The sequence below is a fragment of the Pelecanus crispus genome, chromosome 2 (genome assembly GCF_030463565.1).
Source record: "Pelecanus crispus isolate bPelCri1 chromosome 2, bPelCri1.pri, whole genome shotgun sequence".
NCBI classification, from domain to species: Eukaryota; Metazoa; Chordata; class Aves; order Pelecaniformes; family Pelecanidae; genus Pelecanus; species Pelecanus crispus.
The window spans coordinates 7019142-7043117 of record NC_134644.1 but is presented as its reverse complement, the minus strand read 5'-3'; the positions used below and the strand labels follow the sequence as shown (position 1 = coordinate 7043117).

Sequence of the window (23976 nt, the reverse complement as noted above, 5' to 3'; positions counted from 1 at the left end):
CTTGAAACTGGACTGACCACTTCACGTGAATGTTTTCCCAGACACATTAATTCAAAGTGGCATCTTCAGAACAACATAATGGATCCTAAACAAGGTAGGAAAAGTGCAAAGGATATTTGGGGAAAGTTGCATGCGGTTCTCAACTACACTGTTAGAAAGTTTGCCTCTGGATAGTAGTAAGCCTTAAAGTTTCCATAGTAGGAACTTCTCATTTCTTTCAAGGATGCCGTAGAAGTGAAGACATTAGGCAGACAGATTTGGTTTATATAATTCCATTTGGATTTTCAGACACATTCAGGCATCCAAAGGTAAATTCAGAGTCATTTAAAGGGTGTGTTGCAGCAGCTGAAAATGTCAACAGTCAAAAGACAAGTCCCACTTAAAAGCTCCTATTTTGGATCCCAGAGGGTTGTAACCAAAATGCTTATCTCATCATTGCTACGCACTGTCTCAGCATGCACAACGATGCATCAATGTGTCTGTCTCTTTAGGAGAGCTGAGCTGTTAACTGATCTCCTGCAGTTCCTACGGTAGTTTGCTCATGAAATGCGACTCCATATGGAGGATATTTGGCAAGGAGCACACGTAACCGACACTCCTCAGCTGGAGTCTACCAAAAGACATCCAGATGTTTGGGCCCTTTCTCTGTGGGTGTCATCTTTACACTTTATTGCCTAAGACTGTCATTAGCAGCAGACATAAGAGCTCCAGGTGCAGGATGAAAATTAAAATCCATCCCCTAATGGCATCTGCCTCCTGCACTTCCTCCTGGAAGAAGGAGCCAGCACCTGCCACAGAAGCTGAGCAAGGTTTTAGGGCTCCCTCATTTCCTGCCATAATCAGTTTGCCCAGCTTGCACAGGCTGTACATTTATGGCACTTATATTGTACTTCTGCAACTGGAAGACCTACTTCCCTGCTACCAAATACAGGATCACAGTTTTTAAAGAAACCTGCAAGGTCATCAAGTCCATTTTCAGCTGCAAAACAGCAGTACTAGACTGTCCCTTCAAAAATGTGCTGAGATCCACCTTACAAACAGTTATGGTTTTGCTGCTGTCACTGATCCCAACAGAAGGCAGGCCCATCTGCTGAATGCAGCCAGTATCACCAGTGTCAACGCCCAGGAACTGATACTGCAGAACAGTAAAAGAGACTGCCTAAGGATACTCCTTATGCAATGGCAATTTATGAAAAGTTGCAGATTTTCAGAAAGCTGGAGCTTAAGTCATAAAAGAAATGGTGAAGGAATAAGTACTACTCTGGTGGAGTTTTTTCACCAAACAAACTAGGCTTCTCTTAGGCAGTCATGGAGGAGATAAGAAGCTTCAGGTGAGGCATAATGTTTTAAACCTGGAAATTTTTGCTTGGCCAGATTGGATGTTTCAATAAAAGACAAAGAAAGCACTATATAGAATCGAAAATCTAATTAAAGTTGTTCAAAGTGAATTAATCTACCCTGCATGCATGAACTGAATATCATAATTACATGCAAAAGATAAAAGCTCTTGCTCTCAGCAAGTTCAGCTTTATGTCATGGAAAGAACCAAAAGTAGTTGTGCCCATTCTAACCTTTCTGCTTGCCAGAGGGTATGAAAGCAAAGATTCGATGGACAGCGGTGAGAATATCTCACACTCAAGTGTATGTGTACCAGGAACAGAGTATATAATGATAAGCATTTCTTACAAGAAAGGAAAGCTACTTCATGAAGATATTTCATGTGTCTGTGACAGAGAAAAAAAGATCTGGGAGAAAACAAATTTGCATCACAGGAAGGAGAAGGGCTGGCAGATCTGATAGGGGACCTGTGGGAGGCTCATGCCCTCTTGGAAGGGCAGGCAGGGGCCCGGGGCTGTACCCTTCTGAATCGCAAAGGGTGGATGTCTATATGTGACAAATGAATTGAGGTCCCAGCGTCAAGTTTTTATGCCAGAAGCAAGGAATGCCATCACAGGTGCTTCAAAATAGTAACCTCCCTGTCCAAGGATGTAGTGAGGGACTTGTTTCACTCTGTGTGCATAAAATGCAACACAACAAACACTCCCAGTGCGTGTCCAGCCCTTGACATCACTAAGCTTCAGAGCAAATTAGGAACAATGGAAGTAAATACCATTACCATTATTTCACATGAGGACCCCATGGAATTGAAACACAATGCAATTTGTGTAAAATCACTCAGAAGTCCAGTGGCAGAGCTTGGACAAGAAGATGGAGTCTCCTGTGGCTCTATCCATTAGGTCATGCTGCATCACAACACAGTAAATGTCTATGCATACAACCTGTTTATCCATGTTTTACATTTGCTGCTGAAAAAGGTTGTAAAAGTGTCTGTCTTTATAGATGACTTTAAACCTCAACAGTTTCTTCTCTGATATGCTCTCACCACCCTTCCAGAATGAGCAGGCTGTATGGAGTTGCAGCAATATAATCACCACAGCGTTCCATAGTTAGGTTCAGTCTGACTCATTATGTTAGCAGGTGGAAATGAGGTGAGGAACCAGAATGAGAGGCACCAGTGTCCTTCTAGAATATCTCCATGGAAGATGAGCAGAGGACTGTAACTTAAGTTTCCCCTGTGACTCCAGCTCTATGCAATAACTTCAGCTGAGTAACTGAAGGTACTGTAACTTCATTTTTTCCCAGCAAGGTATAGTGAAGTCCCAGGCAGTTCAGGAAGGCCAGTGCACTCTGTCTGCATGAACAGTCCTTCCTGGACCACGACTTTTTGTTTCTGGAACTGAACTTTGCTCTGGATTACAATATTGACAAAATGGTCTTTAATTCACCTCAATATTCCAATCACCTCCAGAGCATTACATTAGTGATGCACCAGAAACTCAAATTAAAACCAGAAGCTGCCATACATATCTCTAGGCCAAATTAATACGCCAAATATGACTTATTTACACTTGAGAAAAGGCATTGCCCTGATAGATAAGGCTGAAAAACCCAGAAAAGCATAGAGGTTAACCTGAATCTTTAAGCTGATGATTTCAATGGGAACAAGCAACATTTGCCCATTAGTTCAGTTTCCGGCGGTCACACTTACCACTTGTAGCAGAGCCAGGTACCCAGCACCAACATTATCAAAGTTAACTTTAACTTTTGTCCAGTAAAACGTGCCTGACACGTTATAGAGTATACAGTCACTCATGTTGTTAATAATTTTGGAGTCTAAAGGCATATCTCCTTCTGTCTTATTAATGCACTTCCCAAATTTCCCAGCAAACAGGTTCACTCCCATGATGCTAAAGATAAGCCAGAAGATGAGGCAGACGAGCAGAACATTCATGATGGAGGGGATGGCTCCCACGAGGGCATTGACCACCACCTTGGGTGAAACAGGAGAGAGAAAACAGAATTAATGTCAGCACTTCTATAGACACTTTGCTAAGAAGCTGTTGTGCACCCTTGATTAACTAGGCTGAACCCTCACACGGTGACAGGTGGATAACTACTAACACTACCTAAGGAGCCAGACCACCATTAAAGGCTTCACACATGATCATTTTTTTCCTCTTGTAATTGAAGAGCTAATCTGTTGGCTTCCCACCCATGGGATGATGTTTTTTCAAGAGGAATCTTTGAGTTCAGGAGCAATCTGTGAAGTCATCATGACCTCTCAGATCCTACTGGATAATATACTTCAGTCAAACCATCTCTAATAATCATACAATTAATTGGCAACTGCTGGGGTACATCACAGTGTCTCAAAATAGACCAGAAAAGATTTCTGAAATCTTTTACTGAACTCAGGCCTCCATAGTCCTTGGGATGTGAACTCTAGCTGTGATAAAATTTGCTTATTTAAATAATAACTGATTGAGACAGACTGTAATAAGCCATCTTCCCCTGTCTGATCAGTATGCATGATTAAAACAGTGAAACCATTCTAATTTAACAAAAAATGTATTATTTTTCCCTGTGACATGCTGTAAAGTTCCTACACACCAACCCAGGAAGGGCTGTATACCCTTGTGTAAAACCATACATTTTCTGGGGGGAGCACACTATCACAAAATGTAGTTTTCCCCTTCCTGTGTCAGCAAGGTTTTTCCATATTCACAGCTTTTGGAGATGCTGCCGTTGCATGGTCCAGGCAAAGCTGCCTGCTAGCATTGCTGCAGGAACCAGCCTCACTACATGGATTTGTCTCCATCTCTGTCTCATGCTTTGGAGATTAAAATCTGGTAGGCAGATACTAAGCTCTTCCTCTTCTCCACCTACATTTCTGAAACTGAGACAAGGTGATATTGATCCATAAAAATAAAATTTTATTCAATTGTGAAGCTTATTATGGAAAATGTCAGCTCTTGTTTTCTCTCATGTTAGTGTCCAATTTTCTGACAAGCTAATAATATAACATTCGTTTCCCCATCATTTTTGCATTGCTGAGGAAGAAAAATACCCGGAAGAGTGAAACAGTTTTCATGCATGTATAGCAGCAGCTTCATCTACAATATACAATACAAAATTATGTAGATCTTTCAAAACCCACATTTATATTTTATGCATTTATGAATGAAGCTAATTTTCACACAGGAAAAGCTGCTTGACCATTTTTTTTTTTTTCCTGTATAGGCCTAATCCTGATAAATTTTCAATTTTTTTTTTTCTAATTTTATCTTTTAGTTTTGGATGTTAATCGATTTCTAACTTCATTGTTTTAAGAGCAAATTTACCATGATAACCAAAATGCCAGGTAATTTCCAAATCAAGGGCTTATTTGGATATAGCCTCGGCCCTTGTCAAAGTAGCTTTCATTTGCTGCTATGACGGACAATATTTTTGCTCAATTTTAATCCACGCAGCACAAAGCCACTGCACTTATGTTACGTATTCTGGTGAACCCAGCTCCTACCCGCAAGCCCTGTGACAGGACACAGACATCCAGGTTTCAGCAATGCAAGCGATGGCCATGCCTGCACCCTGCTTTTTTCCTTCTGCTGAATTATGTTCAATGGCTTGTAGATAACAAAACACGACATGAGGCTGGAGCAAATCCTGTAACACCTCTCCAAATGAATTATTAACAGGGGGTTTCATTCTTCTCTCGCTGCTTCTGCTCTTACACCAGAGTGATGCCATCTGATCTGCTGAAAGCACTCCTGATTTGCACCGAGACAGGTGAGAGGACAATAAAGACCTGAATCTATAAAGGCAAGTTATTTTCATAAATTCATGTTAAAAGTTCAGCTGCAAACCTTGCCATGGGAAGGGCGGAATTTCTGTTGCATGTAGGAACAGCAACATACATAGCCACGTATAAGGAAAGGTTTCATACCTCTTGATTTCCCTCAATACCTTTATAGGAGAAGTCGTCTTCTAGGTGACTTCTTTAGAAACCATAGTGGTGCAAATCTATAGCTTATGGTCCAGCTATAGATTTGGTGGCCCAGCTCTCCTGATCTCAGGGGCCACCTTTTCAGCCGCAGCCAATTCAGATTTTAAATCCAGAAATAGACTTGCACGATGCATTAATCCTCCCTTTGCCACAGCAGAGCCCACCAGACTTTCCACACTAAGTTCAGGCCCAGGCTTTAACTCCTACCAAAGCCTGGGGACAGCTTTTGAAAAGACATCTAATTTACAGTGTCATGATTTCAAACAATGGACAAAAATTTTATTATTAGATAATCTATTCCTGGTGTCCTTTCCCCTCACTGTTAGAAACAGGTACTGTATTTTTAGGTTGAATTTGTTGAACTTGAGGCACCAGTCATCAGCTGTTAGTCATCTATCCCAGCCTTCACTGCGGGTGAGTTGCCACTGAACATCACTTTAGGTAATTAAAAAAACAGACCTTCTTTCTAACTGTCATCATTCCTTCAGGTTTCTAATCATGCTGCAGAGACTTTCCCATTTTTAAAAGCTCATTTCCAGCAGTCTCATGGAATTCCAGTATTGAAGCACTGCTCTCTCCTTCTGTTTGCTGTGTTATTTCTCTGCATATTGAGGGATTGTATCAGTCACCTCATTTATTGCACCTGCCCAAAAGCTTGTGTCCTGTTGAACAGTCATCCCAATCCCTAAGTCCTTCTCAGCCGCTGTTTTCCAAGAAACATCCCCCAGAGTGACCTACTTTCCTCCTCCTGAGGTGTACGATATATGTGGTTTTATTAAAATGCATGTTGCACCATTGATCTGTTTCTCACTGTGATCTGGATCAGGCAGTATAATTCCCTTAACCGTAATATCACTTACTACTACGCTCACTTTGTGTGTTGTCAGCAAAGGTTTTATATTTTCTTCCAGATGCTGTTAAAGTCCAGATTAAGGACAGGTCTTATTCTGAAGGATCCCTCACTCCTAGACACTCATCACCATATTTACAGTGTCATCACTGTTTACAATTACTTTTCAAGATCCATCACCCATCTTAAATTAATTTAAAATATGTTTACTTGGCTTAATACAAAGCTCGTGCTTTTATCACCATGTCCCGTGGTATCAGTTTCCTCTCTGAAATCTAAGGATATTATATCAGTGCAGTTACCATCATCAGCATAATTTGTAATCAAATCAAAGGACCATATCAGTTTTACAAGAACTATTCCCATGAAATCATGCTAACTAGCATTAATTATGCTATCTCTTTCCTGCATGTATCTTGTAGCAGTCTCACCATGACTTTGCCTAGTATCATTTTCACATTAGATGCTCCATCGTCATCCCACTTGTCCTTTTAAAATACTGCAATAACCTCTCTTGCTGGGAAGAAACTTGCAGGGAAGTGGCACCTCTGAAACAATTCCCTGATGGACAACAAATGAGGAGACATGGGACACTTCACGATTCAGGACAGGCAGACATAAGTTAATTTACACTGGGCTCTAATATGGCCTGGAAAGTGGTGGGTGATGCAGGGTGGTAGCACGCGCATGGCACCAGCATCTGCCATAACTGTGAGGTGGGATACTGGTCTTACTGGGGTCTTTTTGGGGGACAGAAGGGCAAGATGGCAACTGTTCAGCCTTATTTTGCAGACCTCTCATGGGATGGGAGCTGCTGAGACTTGTGTCAACCTCAGACAGGTCCCAGCCTGTTTGGAGACAGGGAAAGGACTGAAGTTTGATGGTAACAGGTCCTCTTGGCCATCCAAGTGCTACTCCGTGCCTTTGCCTCAGGACCAATTGTTTCCAAAATTTAGGTACAGTGTCAATGAAATAAGTCTCTTACTGCAGTATAAATGAGAACTTTCTTGTTCCTATTCTAGCCCCGCAGAAATCTTTCAGTTATTCAAGAAAAAGACATTATAATAGACCAAAATGTTATTATTTTCTTACTGTCAGTGTTTGCTTCTCAACATTATCATTATTTAATCCATCAGTGCACTGGCAATTTTCCTGTGCATTCTGGAGCATATGAACTCATAATAATGAAAGGTCTAACTGTTCCTAGTCATGTTAAGTGTGGTTAGACAAACTAAAAATAAAATGATTTGATTTTCCAATAGCACGTATTCTCAATTACACTTTATCATAGTTTACAAGCTAATTCACTACCTCTGATAGTTCAGAAAGACTGAATATATTTCAGCTGCAGCAATCGTACAGGGAAGAAAAGGCATGTTAAGTCAGGGACCAGGGGAGCCTACAAGTATGAGCAAATTCAGAAGAAAACTTGCTGGTCTGATCTGTGTGTCTATGCCACGCAGGATCTCCACCAAGCCAACCTCTTGCAATTCTCAGAAAGCCTCTTGATAGACATGTGAACTTTTTCCACGTTATTTCTTTCCTATTTCAGTTTCACTTTTCCAGTGCTTTGGGCTAGACTTCCCACTGCTTTTCAAGTTTGAATCCAATTTAGTTAAACTGATGCAAAGTCATGAGTGAACATTCTTATGTCAGCTTAGAATATGTTAAAGGAGTTTTGCTTGAACTTGCAAATCCACCAGTAGAAGCTAAGCCTTCATAAGCCAGATTTAAATTGATTTGAGAGACTCTGTGCACAAATCACTCTGGTAATTAAACTAGTGCAGCTTTTGCTGATATCAACGTTTGCTCAATTTGCGTATGTTTAATAAAGACTCAGAGTGAGGTCATCAGATGACATAGGAGTGAGAGCTTTAATTAACGTCAGTAGTGCAACATTGCTTTGTGCCAGCTGAAGATCTGCAGATTGCTTTTGTTTTATTTTGTGAATGACCTTTGAAATATTGCCCCTGTTTGCTGAAAAGATTGTGATGAACAAAGCAATTCAGGTTTGGGTGCCCAGATGAATAGAGCCTCTTGACTCTTTTTGTCTTAGTACTAACATGGAGGAGAGTGGTCTGCAACTAGATTTGTCTGATCTTCATCCACAAAAATAATGTGGTTTAGATAATCAAAAGGTCTGTGGGACAAAGCCGTAGATCCCCAATTCTGGTCATCCACAGAACAGGCAAAGTATGGGTACAGGGTGTTCATAAATTGTTGTGTCACCATATTTCCTGGGTTATCTCAGCTGTTAGGCTCTCTAGCCTTCCGTCTGTCTTACTGCAAGGGTATTGCAATGAGAACAGTTAGAACCATAGAATCATAGAATGCTTTGGCTTGGAAGGGACCTTGAGAGATCACCTAGCCCAACCCCCCTGCTGTGAGCAGGGATTGAACCCGTGTTAATTGCTAGGAGCTCAGAGCATGAACTACGCATTTTAGTCACTGATGATGCAGACCAAGATTTTGTCTACTGGAAATCTTTACCCTGAATATACCTCAATATGAAAGCTGGGTTCATCAGACAAAGTAAGTTGTCTTAGTGTAATTTTATCATAGATTTGCTTTACCTTACTATGCAATCTGCAAGATTAGCAGTAACCTCAGCTCATAAGAACACAGTTGTCATCATCTGCAAGTCATGCATCGTACAAGGAGTTAAATAAGTGCTTATCTAGACAAAATTGATTAGTGTAGCAGGTAGGCTTAACAAATAAACAGGTATGTTGTGCGGATATAGCCATGCTGGCAAAGGAATGCAGGAGGGAAAGAGATGGATGCACAAGATGGAGCAACAAACACAGGCTACATGGTTTTAATGTTAATAATCACATTCCATATTAAAACTGCAATCTGTTCAAAGGAAAGGTTTTATATAATCATTCATTTGCTTTCCCTATCTTTAGCATTTCTAATTTTTGCTTTAGTTATTGGTGAAAAAGTCCTTAAGAACTTTCCCAGTCAGTCTAATTTTAATACATGTCAAAAGCAGGGAGCAAACTTGTAGCTTGGTTATTCCCCTGATGTGCCTTGTAATTGGGAGGTAATTGTTAGCCAGATGCTTCCTTGGCCAAAAAGCTGTTTTTTAAAGCACAATATGACAAGTTAGGCAGCAGGATTAGTTTATCATTAAATCCACCAGAGGATAAAGCTGTAATGACACAATTGCAATCAAGACAAAGGAGGGATTTCTGATTTTGTTGTTTTGATACAGCATTATAATTCATTTCCTTTTGCAGACCAAATGAAGACAAAAACCACATGCAACTGTTCCCTGTTACAAGCTTGATGTCACACAGTTGAGCTCTGATTGATGCTTTATACACTCTTACCCTCATCCCTTCAAATCGTGACAATGCTCTTAATGGTCGCAGGGCTCGGAGGGTCCTGAGGGATTTAATGGGACCCATCTCAGAGTATCCAAGTGTATTGGCAATGAGGCTTATTAAAGAGACCTGAATGGAGACACAAAGCAAAAATCCAATCTGTTAGTACACTCCTGGCATTTTCCTTCTCTTCTGACTTTCCTTCCTGAAAAGGAACAGCTGGTTATTTGGAAACAGCTGGAACAATGGAGGGGAAAAAAACAAACAAACAAACAAACAAAAAAAACCCCAAAAACAAAACACCTTAAATGGAAGCTATTAAATTAGACCAACATAGAAAAAAGTAGGTTTTTACATCCATACATATACAGAACTCTTACCAACTCACAAAACCTTTGTTTCCAGTTTCATGGAAAATTTATAGAAATACAGACTTTCAAAGATGTCAGTTTTCTTTTAACCAAGCACACAGAAATCCTCTTAATGTCAGCCTGCACAAAGTTGATGAGAAAAGAAATCGCTGTTACAAAACCACTGCTCTGTCACGCCTGTGCTGTAGGTTTCCTGTACACTTCTCAATGTGTGTGTATCTTCCGCTATTGAAAATACGATGAGTCACGTAAGCATTATAATTTAGGGCTTTCTGGATGAAGGCACCTGTAAGATCTGACCATTTCCAGCAGAGATAAAAGATTTTAGCATTACCATTCAATTACCAGTCTTAAACTTACTAATTAGAAACAAGTCTTCTAGATTGCTGATAGACATGACTATACCATGGACTCTAAAAGAATGATGTGCCTGACTCTCTGATTCTGCACTTTTTCACTTTTTCTGTTTTCTGCACAGCTTCTAAGGGAGAAAGAAACTTGACAGGTGTTCCACGCTGAGGTTCATACTTCTCAAAGGCTATTTCTTTGAAATAAACTATATACTTCCAAAACTGGAGACAGCATAGAAGGGTTCCAACGCCCTTCAAGTTCTCAGAGCTTTTTTAGGGCCCAGCTGGTCAGAAATATGAATGCTATCTGGCACAGGACTGGAGTCTGGATGAACTGAATGGCAGTGGAGATTACGGGTCAGATTAAGAAACATGTGGAGCAACTGGGTTTTGCATGCTCAAGTCAGCGTTCACAGCCTGAGAATTTAGAGAGTAAGAAACAAACAGCTCTCCAACACCATACATATCACGCCAATTTTCATGGATTAAAAAAGGAACCAAAATTAATCCTCACATATTATAAAATATTCTTTTCTTAGAAGAGAGACAGGTATGTATATTGCTCATTACAGTTCCCTTACTCCCATCTTTAGCTGTTTTCACAGCCTGTTATCACGGTATCAGATTGTTTCACACTCACCAATGTGAGTGTGCAAAGCTTACCTGGAAGGAGTGTGCTTTAATGTCATTTTAAAGGTAGAAGTGAAGTCTAAAAACAGCGATTCTTTTACACTATATAAAAACCAGGTGCTTAATGAAAAAGGAGACTCTACTCTCCCCCATGAAGACAGACAGGTGTGGCGCGAAACATTCCTTTTCATTTTAGGATAGGACGATTTTTCCTCTGAACCCCACAGCTAAGTGACCAGCCTAGCATCACCCATGAGGTTTGTGATAAAGCAGGGTAAGATGAGCCTGGTCCCCTAAGTCATGAGCTAGTGTCAGCTACGGAGCAACCTTTCTCCTGACTGCATTCATTTATGTACCAGCACTGTCTGCACAGCTAAGCATCTTTGTAAAACTTGCTCAATTTGTTAAGTTATTTACTTATTGACGGCTTTATTGTGGCATGTGGGTGACAGCAGGGGGGTTGGGCTAGATGATCTCTAATGGTCCTTTCCAACCCAAAGCATTCTATGATTCTATAAATCCTGCAAGACCAGACTTCAGGTCTGAGCGGGTTACCATTTCTTTAGAGTGCTGTAAATGTCACCCTGAAACACATCACAGGTGGTGTTGTCCTCCTGACACAGATTTACACAGCATTAGATATCTCTTCAGAGGATTAGGCCATGAAGATGTGTGATATTTGGCAATGATTTACAAGGCTAGAGTCAGAATGGAGTTTGAGACAACTTGTTTAAATGCTCGGTTGTTGGTTTTGAAGGTATCCCTGTCAAAATTTATTTATAGGAGAATTACTAATGCAGAGACTTGGCCATTGGGACTTGATTAAAAGTGACCCGGAAGGCTATTTTTAGGAAAAAAAATCAAGCCGTTTTCAAAATTGGTGCTGACTGCCCCACATAATCACAGCAAAAGGTGAAGTCAGCTGTTTCTGTTACTTTTTTTCCTGTTACAAGGCTGTGCAGCCCAGAGCTGCTCTAAGGTTCTGCTTTTGTGCTCTTCTTGGTGTCAGAAACTTGCTGGTGCCCATAAAACACCTCCAGGGTCAACATAACCTCCAGATTCACAATATAGCACACATTTCTAATCTTTTCTCTTTGCAAATAGTTTTGTAGGTTTTTCAGGAAAAAAGTACCTCTGAAGACCAGGCAGCCCTGCAACGTTGTGGAGAGCAGGTGAATCCTAAGGAGTCACTATTGCCTAGAACCATTTCCCATAAAATGCACAAGCCACTGTTGGGCTTTATCTCACCTTCACCTTTCACATTGCACATGTGCTAACAGGTAAGCTACAGAGTCCCTCATCCTCCTGTGCACTTCTTCTGACCCAAGAAACCTTACTGTTGTTCTTATTTGCAGATACTTTGCTTCTAGCATCTCCCTTGAGGGTCCTTCTAGAACCTGCTAGATCTTACTAAGAAGCTTTCACAGCTTTCTCTGTAAACCTTCCTTCCCTTAACTTGATCAAGTAATAATATTCTCCATGTTAGCTCTAGACTGTTCTTTATCCCCTTGACTTGCTGTTTATTTGGCTCCTCTGAAGTGCCCAGGGCGATGCTCTCACTAGATTTTGCTACCTAGCGTGAGCACCAGTGTGCAACCTGGCCAGCAATGAGGGTCCCTAAGGTGGGGAGTGGTCCTCCTAATTCAGTATATGCAATCCTGCCTCCACAGACATTAACAGCAAAAGTCTCACCAACCTCATGGGCTAGGATTTCAATCACGTGGCAGCTCTTCCCTTTTGCTTTCCTCAGGTTGTCTCAGCACAGCCCAACAAGAGCTCAGCCTTGGTGCTATCAGTGACTTCCCAAAATTTGTTCCATCCTGAAAGAGTGGAAACCCTGAAAAGGTCAGCATTTACTGCCTGGTTCAATGGAAGGGTTTCCCAGCAAAGCCCAGGCTCCAGGCAAAGCCACGTTGGTGCTACCTGCACACACTGGCACCTTCTTGCCATTGTGGACAGGCAGGTGGTGTTGAGCTCTTGCTTATCCTGTCATTTAAGGAAGTTTGTTGTTCCTGTTCCTTACTTTCTTTGCCCAAAGATAGTTTTATCTATCTATCTATCTATCTATCTATCTATCTATCTATCTATCTATCTATCTATCGAGATACCGAGATATCTATAAATATACACTATCTACTTACCTATATACCTGTATTTCTATAGTCCTACATCTTCCTACATGCAAATTTATCTATAAAGATTTTACAGTGATTTGAATGGCAGCCTCCTAGAGCTGGGTAAAGGGAGAGATAAATGAACCACACAGCTTTCATTTTTGCCATTTTCAGTGTTATGTTCAAGGAAAAAATGAGAGCTTTTAATTCTTGTGACTGGATTGAACATGAGAAATACCAGCCATGGGGATTACCAGGCCTGTGACTGGTGTTTTGAGAGCTAACCTCCTGTCATCTATGTGGCTTAGTGGCATTAGCAGCTCAGATCTAGTGCCCCGTTGTATGACATTCATATGCATTTCCAGGGAAAAAAAACAAAAAAAATCAATGAATTTAGACTGCTAGAACACAGGCAATGATCTCTGAAAAGAGACTAGCCTCACTGATAACTGTTCACAGTTATTGCTAATATCTTCTAATGAGATTAATGTCTGAATTCCTTAATTATTTTTGACAATCCACTACAACATTACATTTGACCAAAAAGACATTCTGTCCAGGAATCAGGTTGTTTTTTCAGTAACTGCCACATTTTTGTTTTATTATTTTAGTGGAAGATTGTAATTCTTAAGATGAGAAATATGACTCGTATTTGTACCCAGGTGGCACCCATGTAGGGTTAGATTCCCAGTGTGCTCACATTGGTGCTCACAGCAACTCCTCAGTTAACAGATATGCAGCGGTTTTGGACAATTAAAATTGTTCACTATGAACACACAGAGATAAAATTGTACAATATATGTGTTCACTATCGGACAGTGACTTAAGAAATCGACGTTGTAAACCAATATAAACACCAGTAAAACTGTCAAAAGATAATTTTAAGGTTGCAGAAAAACTATTATTAATGTAGGAAGTGCAATAATGCAGTTTCCTTTCAGCACACAGGGGAAATGGTCTTTAATCAGAAGATCACAGACTCTTTTTTTCCCAAGGAGCTATTGCATTTATAACAGTAGTGGAGTTCCTTCCTATATGCATACATTTTAATAGTATATTAGTAACATACACAGACTCCCGAGCCATGAAATTGTGCTGGAGGCAGTAATCCAAAGGGCACAGTCTTTGGGAGCAGTGTGTCACCTGAATCTGACAGTGTTTCCTATAGTGAGGAGGGGGGTTTGAGCTGGAATAGGGTCTGCTCCTTTGTTTTTCATGTTCCTTCCCACCAGCCTAATAACACATCATTTCAGGTAACCAGCGAGCATCCACTGGACCGAGCTGGAAGCAGACCTGAGCGGCACCATTCAAAGGCAGATGCTACTTGGCGTAGACTGCATTTTTTAATTAACCCCAGATCACCACTGAGATGAATTAACAGCAGAGCCCAGGGAACAAAGAGTTCTGCCTGGGCAATGGTAAAAATCCTCCTTGGCTAGTCATATAAATCCTAAAACCCATGAGAACAATGTGAACATCTACTAAATGTCTGCCTGCTGCAGCACACAGCTGTGAGCGATACCCTGCAAGCTGCTGTCTTGGGGAGAAGAGGAGACCTCCTTCCCGGTTTGGGCCACAGCATATGTTTTATGCAGCCAGGGATTTTGTCAAATTAACGTGCTTGTTCAAATTAGAGGGGAGGGAGTGGGGAAAAAAAAAGGATATCCAAAAGGGAACACAGCAGCTGAGCTGAAAGCTCTGGCCACTTATTTAAACAAGCAGTTTCAGCTAATGCGGGCCCCCAGTGCTTTCAAATAGCTTTTTACATGCCCCAGGAACACCTGTCTCTCTCTCTCCCTAATTGTGCTTTTAAAAAAGAAGTAGAAGAAAGAGAGCTTGGATTACTTTGGGTGCCTCTTTTCAATCCAGTCTGGTTTCTCCTGTCCATTGCTGCCAAGGATAGCATTACCCAAAGAGCAGATACTCACAGCCCTCGCGGCAGCCTGGTGTCTTTAAAAGCCAGGCCTGCAGTCCCAAGTTCCTCCCCTTGACTTGAAAAGGAATGAAATTAGGTCTGTACCCCAAATGCAAACAGAGAAAACTACAGGAAAATGGGAATTTGCAAAGATAATTGAAATACATGGAAGTTCTTGTTGCCACTCTGAACTACTGCTGGGTGAAAAGACCTTGTAATGAGGTTGGTATTCCCTTTGCACCTCCATTTCGGAGCAGATATTTATTATCACCTTGGGTTTTTTAAATATCTTTTTACCCTTTCGCTCTGACATTGCATTTTCTGCCATGTAGATGCCTAACTGTATGATTGCACCTGCCAATCCAGAAATTGCATATTATGAATCCAGGATATAAAGGAAAGTCTTCTAATTAGGACACTAGAGAGAGACTAAAGTGACCTAAACCAAATTCCCACCTTTGCTACCTGTTTTCTTGAGTCACAACCCTCACATTCAGGTAAAGACCACAAACTCCTTAGGGCTGCTCTGGAGTTAGTCCATGGCATGGAGATGAAAGCGCGTTTGCAAACGACTTAATGAACAGCTTCCCTCACTGGCAGCAGAGTTCTTTACTGCTTGTGGAGTGCTCTCGTGTATTATAATATGATGGGCTACACGAGTGCCTACATTAATTATAAACAAAAATTATCTCCTGGAAAGCCTGACGCTACTTTTTATAACTCAGGTTAAAAAAGGCTTTTACATCATCCACTCGCTTTCTTTTCTCCACGACATTTCCTCTTCTTTTTTTATTTCCTCATCTACTACTCAAACTAAGGCTGTGAAACTCTGTTAATATTCCATCTTCTCAGCTTGTTTCCTGGTCCTCATGTCCATGCTTTTTGAGATAATGTTTCCTTTTCAGAGGGCAGCCTTGTTGCAAACAGCATGTGCCACTTCTGTTGGCTTAAATGCTTTTAAATAAATCATTCCTGCATCCTAATTGCTTCCTGGTGGTTTCCAGAAGAACCTCTTTATGTCTCGCTGTTCTCTTAATCTGCCACCTCCTTTACACCTGCTCAGGCTTTTCTAACAACTCCAGTCAATTCCCAAGGCAGATGGCTGTGAATCAAGAATTAAAGTTCAGCTAATTTCTGAGGCTGAGTCGAACAACCTGCTGCTGTGAGCTTACATCCAGCAAGATGGCAAACTGACTTACTGATTTGCAGTTTTCCCACCCCACCCTTTCCAAACAGTTTTCCAGCCTGACTCAATTCACCTTTTCACTGCAAAGACAACTTTGCCAGAGCTCTGATTCCCATTTACCAGCACTGGGTAGGGATGGATGAGAGATTGCTGTGACTTTTGGGGACTGCATGACACTTCTTGATCGGCCAAACCTTGGCCAAGACCCAAAGTCTTTAAGTCTTTCTCCTTGTTGCAGCAGTGTCTGTGCGGGTGCAGCTGCCTTGAAAAGTCTGGTATTTCTACGAGGACTTAGAGCAAAAGAATTTCTTCATCACCAACTATGTTCTGCTTCTCATCCAGATGTCATGCAGAGACAGCCTTTATTTAGGGCAGCTGAAGAGGAAAGATATTCTCCACTTAAAAAGATCTCCAAAAACTCCACACGATTCATCCCAGGGTACCTTCTTGATGCTGAAAGCTGTTGTCAGGACTAAACAGGAATATGCTTGATTATTATTTGTTGTTTGAAGATAGTGTTATAATGCCAGGGGTACGCATAGTGATTACTGAGAGAACATTTCCCTGGGGGCTCAGACCCATTGACTCTGCTCCATTTCCATCACAGCCGGTGGGAGTTTAGGTGCTGAGCTGAAGGGACGCTTATGTCTGTGCGGGATTTGGATCAACCTCAACTTACATATGACATGATGCAAAAAAAAAAAGAAAAAAAAAAAAGAAAAATCTCTTTGAGCTGTTTCCACAAGGTACTATTCTGGATTTGCTTAATTCCCTAAAGCATTCATTTAGTCAGATGTTCCAAATCAATATGAAAAATACCAAGTTGATGTGGCGAGTATGACAGTCTTAGCTTGAAAATCATCTCTGTTTAGTTGGATTCTTGAACCTGAGTTGATCCTAATATTGTATTGAATATACTAGGTTGGAGAGGGACTCTGAAGAATTATAGGTTTCCTGATTTCTGCCAGAAAGGACGATGGTACAAGTAGGAGTACATACTACAAGTACTAGTCCTCATCTTCATTCGCCTTAGCACAAAACACCCCAAAGCCAGTCATACCAGGGCAGGAGGCCAGCACAAAGTCTCTACACCACTGGGGTACAGCTTTCAAGTTTCATCCCAATTCCTTTGATCGCTCACCGCCCCTAATAAAGAATCCCTGACCCCTCTGCAGGCTGCATCTCTCCCTTCACTTCTTCCTTCCCTGTCCTCCTCACACCAGTCTCTTGACCAGCCCCTGGCCATCCTGGATGGAGCCACAGGGGTGGTGGGAAGACATTTTGAAGTCTGCAACAGTTGCAGTTTTAAAGATGCTAGTCAAAAGGGAGAGGAACTGTAGGACAATCCTCCTCTGGTTTTGCAGAGCATGTGGGACTCTGCCTGGGCTGTTAGATGCAGTTCACATCTCTGTCCCAGCTCTGATCCTCTGTGCAAGGGAGAACATCTCTGTATAAGGAATTTCGCTGCTACACTCACGGTAACAGAAAGGGCCAAGCAACCTGCATGCAAGAGCTCAAGGGTTTTATTCGTTATCTTCTTTTTAAGCATATTCTTCTAAAAAGGACCTTGAAATGTGCTCCATCTTTAAATAACTTCAAGAAATAAAAATGGTTGATAAACCTAGTTCAGCACAATCTGATTTGAGATGGGTTTTTTACACCACTTTCAAAAGTTGAAATTCTCCCTCAATAATTTAAACTCTTCAGTAATTGCGGTAATTCTTCACATTGCAATCTTTTTGCAGGCAGGCAGGCAGTGAGCTATGCTTACTGCTGGACTTTTCTCCTCACCTTCATTTACTGTTCTTTTTCCTCCAGCTGCAGCATGCTTTGTCCTGCTGTGCTTTGTCTGAAACCAAGCTTGGGCTTTCACTTGGCAAAGCTCGGTTGCTCTCCTTTTAGCATCTATGTGGTAACTAACATGAGGTGCAAACCAAGATAAGACAAGACATTTGGATGTTTTTGCATGTGTTATGTTGAGATAAAGCATAGGGAGGCAGAAGGGAGATTTACAGCATCCGCTAACCTGCTAACACACATTAAAACCACTTATCTCATCTTCATGTGGAATTTTTTTTTTTTCACTTATCCTGAATTAACCAATATGTAGTAAACCAGCATTTTTTTTCTTTTTTTTTTCTTCAAAACCAGTCTCCCTGCCTTCTGGAGGGGTATTTTATTTCCTATGAGTTATCTGCCATCAGCAGATGCCCAGAAGAATGCGTACTGAGACATCTTCAAAAATCCCACATAAGCATTTGCTTTGACAAACTGAAGGAAAACTAGTCAAAAATGAACTCCGTAGTAATAGTACTCTGTTATAACCAGTGGATTTTTGATAACTTGCAGAGAGAACTAAGTGGTTCACTCTTAAGCTACTTCTCCAAGTGACAAGCTATATTACTTTTACTTTGCCTCGGCTGTGTTTTTGTCATTCTGTTCCTGTGTGCTTTTCTGAACAGAAACTAGATGAAATTCGCATGCTTTTAGGACAATTTCCCAAGAATACAAATTGGATTTCAGTGCTGTTTGGGAACAACTCATTACAGCAGATTGTGTAATTACTGGTAAAGCAAACAGAAATCACCTTGCTAATCAACAGGGAATACAGATGGAAAAAACAATTAAAGTAATCAGAAGCCATCAATATTTACTTCACACAGCAAGTTTTTAATTGTCACTTAAAGACAATCCAACACAAGGGCATAATTTAATTCAATTCAATTTTTAACTAGGGATAGACAGACAGTTTTAAATTGTTCATCTCAAACTCAGAGATTATTAGCTGCTTTTTAACTCATCTGGCAGTGAAGTATCCTAACTAGAAATCTTAGAGCTTTCCAGGAAACTATCTTGGAAAATGTAATATCTGTATTTTTTTAAGCATTCAGTGAAAACGATGGTGCATTTAATGTCTGAACATCCATCAGCAGTTCTCAAACAAGCAAACAGGAAATTTGGCAGCAAACAGGAAATTTGGAAAGCTGCTCAATGGGGAATACAGATCTCTAGGTACAAACTCAGCAGCTCCAGGCAAACAGCAGAAACGTGTTGTGTTATAACCATTCACAAAATGCAGGGGGGAAACGTACATATTATTTTACTTGCATAAAAGCATCTACAAAATCCTGCCTAGTGGACTTGTTGAATAACTAATTTGAGATGTCTGGCCTCAAAATCCATTGCTGAGCCTTGCTTGAATTATTTTGCAGACAGATAAACTGCTTAAAGCTGTTGGGAGTTCCTGCCTCCACGGAGGCAGAGTAGGCTCTCTGGGAAAAGGGATGGAAGGAGCAATCTTTCTCCATGGTGACTCAGCTGGAGAGAAACTGGTGGGGCATCAGGGCAAAAATTGAGAACTAGAGATGATCTTCCCATCCCCACTGCAGGATGTCACGTTAAGGCCCATTGCTGGAGATGACTGAAGAGGAAGGAGGCTTCCAGCATCTTTAAAAAAGCAATTGCTTAACAAATTAGCTTTCCCAAGTATCAAATCTTGAAAGATGGGATCATCTTAGAAAGAATTGGTGGAGAAACCCTCACCTTCCCTCATCTCTGAAATCAGTAAATGACAATCAGGTTTTTTTAAGCCTGGATTGGGACTAACTTTTGGTCGAATAAATCAAACCCAAAAGCCTCAATGGAGATGATGGATTTGTGATAATGGACTTTTGTAGAGAGATGACATTAGTGCCTGTTTAAGAGGATTTTTCTGTATATGCCACAGGCAATGAAACCTGGCTGTGACTTCTTTTCTGAGCATTCTTACTAACAAGTTAGGGACTTTATATCCCTTTCCTGAGAGCTTTCTTGTGACAGCTTCTGTAGGGTACCGGTCTCTCCCGCTGCCTTCAATGCATGATCATCAAGCGAAAAAGCTGTTGACTGCAACACCTCCTGCCTTTGAACGATGCTAAGCTCCAGACTGATGCCTTTCCCAAACTGACCACTGCAACGGAATAATCCATCCCCGGTCAGCAGAGACTGGGACTTAGCTCAGAATTAATTGGCTGAAGCTCAAACTAGATAAGCTCAAGATAATATTTATAGGTCAGAGGAAACAATTGAAAGGAACATCAAACATCACACCAGGGTGCACAACCAGTGGAGTTTATCTGCCCCTTGTTTTAAAACCCAACCGTCTGCCTGTCGCAGGACATGCCTGGTTGAAAGCAGTTTTCACAAACATTCATTTTGAATGCCATGTGCCTCTGTCTCTGGCCAAGTTCAGACTCCTTGTTTAATCTGCTTCATATGAAGAGGTTTTGATTGCATGCATGCTTGGAAAATATCTATTCTTTGTGAAAATATTTGCCTGTGCATCCTAGCAAAGAGGATTGTGCACAAACACCATTCCTGATGGTGATATTGATGTCTGTCCACACCTCAGATATACTACGGTCTCTGATTTTCCCTCATTTAAAAAGAGCTGTGGACTGAGTGGCCATCACTCCAATTCATGTGCATAGAGAAGCTATATTTGCAGTGTAGAAGAGTGTTACTTTTAGCAGTATACTTGCTATTTGCAGGGAGGTAACATGTACAGATATACATTAATGCTTTTTGTTCAGTATATCCAAATTTCAGCAGACATCTAAGGCATCTTTCCCAGGTGCTCTAAGTTGAAATGAGCCTGTATTCTGTGGTTTGATTACTTCTTTCTCCCTTTCTCCCAAAGAAATCTGTTGCAGCATTATTGATAGGACTTTATTGTATTTAAAAGCACTCTCTTACAGTTTTGCTACACTAGCACACTTCTTTGAGATGCAGAGAAGCCCATTATCAGAAATCATCCTTTAGGGATTCTACATGTAGCAAAAATAGCTCTCAGTTTGTGGATTACTGTGTGTTTTGACGTTCAGGCTTTGCAAGACAGAATTTTCTTTAGTAATCCACAGTTGTGAGATGGACCCTTTGCTGTTCCACAGGCTCAAATCAGGGTCAAAGGTCACAAGGCAGGGTAAGTTAAAAAAAAAAAAATTCAGCAGCAATATGCTTATACACCCTCTGGGTTCACTTCCCGTTTAGAAATAGTGAATACTTGCAAATTTTGAGCTGGTTTTATGAATTATTCACAACAGAAGAAGGATTCTGAGTTGCATTTGTACAATGAGAAAACACAGATGATAGATGGTTTCACATGTCCAATGAAAAATCAACCATCGCAGCTTGAATTTTGAATACCGATACCAAACTGCTAATGAATAATTTGCAGATCAGGAATTTTTAAGTGAATAATTTTAAAGAAATAAATTTGAGAAAATCAGACAAGTAGTTCATCTGCTTCTTTTAGAGCAGCTAATTCACTCATTCACTCCCTTCTGCAGCTCAGTTGCAGTGATTTGGTTCTCAAAAGATCAAAAAGAAAATGTAAATTGAAGTAAAAAGTGTGCTGGAAAAATAATAGCATGTTACTCTGCCAATTCAGAGTGACAGGGTGTGTGAGCAATAGGGTAGGAGAAAAGCATCTGTTAAATCCACTAAAAATATAGTACCAGGTTCTCATAATCCTCATTGGGAAATTACTTTGAAGAAAGAATGGAGCATGGGCAAAAGCTTTGCTCATTGAGAACACTAAAGGGCAAACAATTTCCTAGAGTCAATTGATAACTAAAACAACTCAAAGGTGGGGCAACTTTTTGGCTAGATTGGGAGCCTGCAAAAACAACAGTTAAATGTGGGTTAAGAAAATAAAAACCTCTAGATCAGTATGAAGGCTCTGCAGTGGATTTTCTGGGGATGACGGGAGTGTCAGGGGCCTGTGGTCCCCTTTCCCCCATTGCACTCTTTTATGTCCTAAGTGCTCGGATGTGTGGCAGGGGAGGTGAAGCCCCTCTCCCCAGCCCATCTGTGGCTGCTTCTGTAGTATGTCGTTATACTCACAAACCCCACACTTAAAAAGCAAACATGTGCCTAAATTTTTGGGTTACATGCTGACTTTGCATTCTTGTGTAGCTCCTGTTCCAAGGGGGCTTTTTGCATGGAGGACAGGATTTAGCTTAGTTTCTGGTTTACTCTCTTTGGTATTAATTAGACATAATGCTATAACGTATGTATTTCCAACAAGCGTGGAACTCATTTCATACTGTTAATGATGCAGCAGAGTGACAAAATATTTCCGTGAACTTTGAAATTGTTCCTATCAGGAAGACCCCTACTTATAGTTGTGTCAATATTCAGCCCTCATCCAGCCCTTCTAGTCTTCAGAAGTTCATTAAAACAATAACTCCAATAACAAATTCCTGGAAGCCCATATAATACTTCAGGTGAGTCTTACTGGTCCCATTTTACAGATGGAGAAACCAGCAAAGAAAAGCTATGTCACTCGACCTAAACCACAGTGAGCAGGGTTTTCAGGGTTGGGCTACAACTTAGGAATCGGTGGTTTCCAATTTTGTGGTTAGATAATTACACCAGGCCTTCCTCTTCTATTGAAGGTAATCTGTGAAAAACAAGTGCCTTCCCTTTAAGAGGTTTCCAAGCATGTATGCAAAGAGGAATTTATGACCTACAATTTATGTAAAGAACTTCCTTTTCATAAATCAATTTATTAGAGCTCTGGAGGAGCTTCCAAAGGCTCTGATCCAGCAGTGCACTTAGACATGTCCATAACTTCAAACAAGTAAATTGTCCCATTGAAGTGCTTTCCTGGACTGACGCCAAAGAAAGTGCAGGTCTCCCCTGAGTCAAGGTTCAGGTGTAAAATGGGGAAAAATAATTTATCAAAAGTTTAATAAGTTACACAGTCATGTCAGAGCTCTGCCAACCTTCCACATTAATACCTCAAGCTAATAAGAAATGGCCTCAGGGAGATAATTGCCTCCTAATTGATATGCTGTGATGAAATGTTAACCCTCATCTGGAGGATGTGGTGTTGCTGGCTTGTCCTGAGTTTGGCAGAACCCACATCCAGGCAACGTGAAACTTCGGAGGGGACGTGCCTGGTACTAGTGACACTCCTGGGGCATGAGCTCCCTTTTGTTCAACTATTACTCACTTTTAAGGACTATCCTCATAGAAGAACTAAGCACTGTGATATTTCAAGGATTTGGAGTATTTTGTAAGGCTTTGTAATAGTGAAATCACTTTGACAAGAGAAATATTCACACCTTCTTCTGGACTCCTTCACTGGTAAATACTTGGGAGACGGTACTGAACATACTGTTACGCGCCGCTGGCAGCCTCGCCGGGAAACTACGCCAAGGACAGCTTCTCTAATCTGCTGAAAGACTTGTGTGTCGAGGTCATGCACGGAGCAGTCGGAGGTAACCAGACCTTGTGCTAGCCGAGAGTGTGGAATGAGTTGTTAAATGCTAAAAGAAAGAGCGAGTTCCTAGGGACGAGAAGGGAATGTGACTCAAATTAGCAGGGTGACACCTCTATGTAACGCTACAAAGCAGTCTTCTCTGCTCTGGCACGCTGATTCCTGGGGATGCATGGTTACATATCAAGACCTCTTTCAAGCTTTGCCTAGGGTTGTTACTCAGAATCAGAGTGACAGCTGTCATTTTGCAAAGGCAAAGCTGCCAGACTTAACAGCCCGTTCTTATGCGTTATAAATGCTTCAACACAAGAAGCATCGTCGGTCCAAAATGATACTTACATCTACAATAAGGAAGTCAAGCCAGCACCAGGCATTGGTGAAATACTTCTTGAAGCCATAAGCCACCCATTTCAGGAGCATTTCCAAGACAAAGATGTAAGTGAATATCCTGTCAGCATATTCCAGCATGGTTTTTATGTTTTTTCGATCTTCAAGGTAAATATCTTCAAAAGCCTGGAAGTACAAAAGATTGATTAAAGACTTCTCCTAAGCTGTGTTGGAAAACATTGGTGCTGCATTGCAAGTATGTAGTATTATTTGATGGGATATCGTGTACTATCTGT

The 23976-nt window shown here is 41.0% G+C and overlaps 1 protein-coding gene across 5 annotated transcripts in view; it reads right to left on the bottom strand.

Moving 5' to 3' along the window:
• LOC104028196 (sodium channel protein type 5 subunit alpha) overlaps positions 1–23976 on the bottom strand; it is a 171522-nt gene that overhangs the window by 10176 nt on the left and 137370 nt on the right. For all 5 annotated transcript variants that reach the window (XM_075705274.1, XM_075705273.1, XM_075705272.1 and 2 more), the window contains 3 exons: positions 23693–23866; positions 9530–9652; positions 3050–3331 (listed from right to left, as the gene is read on the bottom strand). In XM_075705274.1, coding sequence (XP_075561389.1) covers positions 3050–3331; positions 9530–9652; positions 23693–23866 — 579 coding nt within the window. The remainder of the gene's footprint in view (positions 1–3049; positions 3332–9529; positions 9653–23692; positions 23867–23976) is intronic.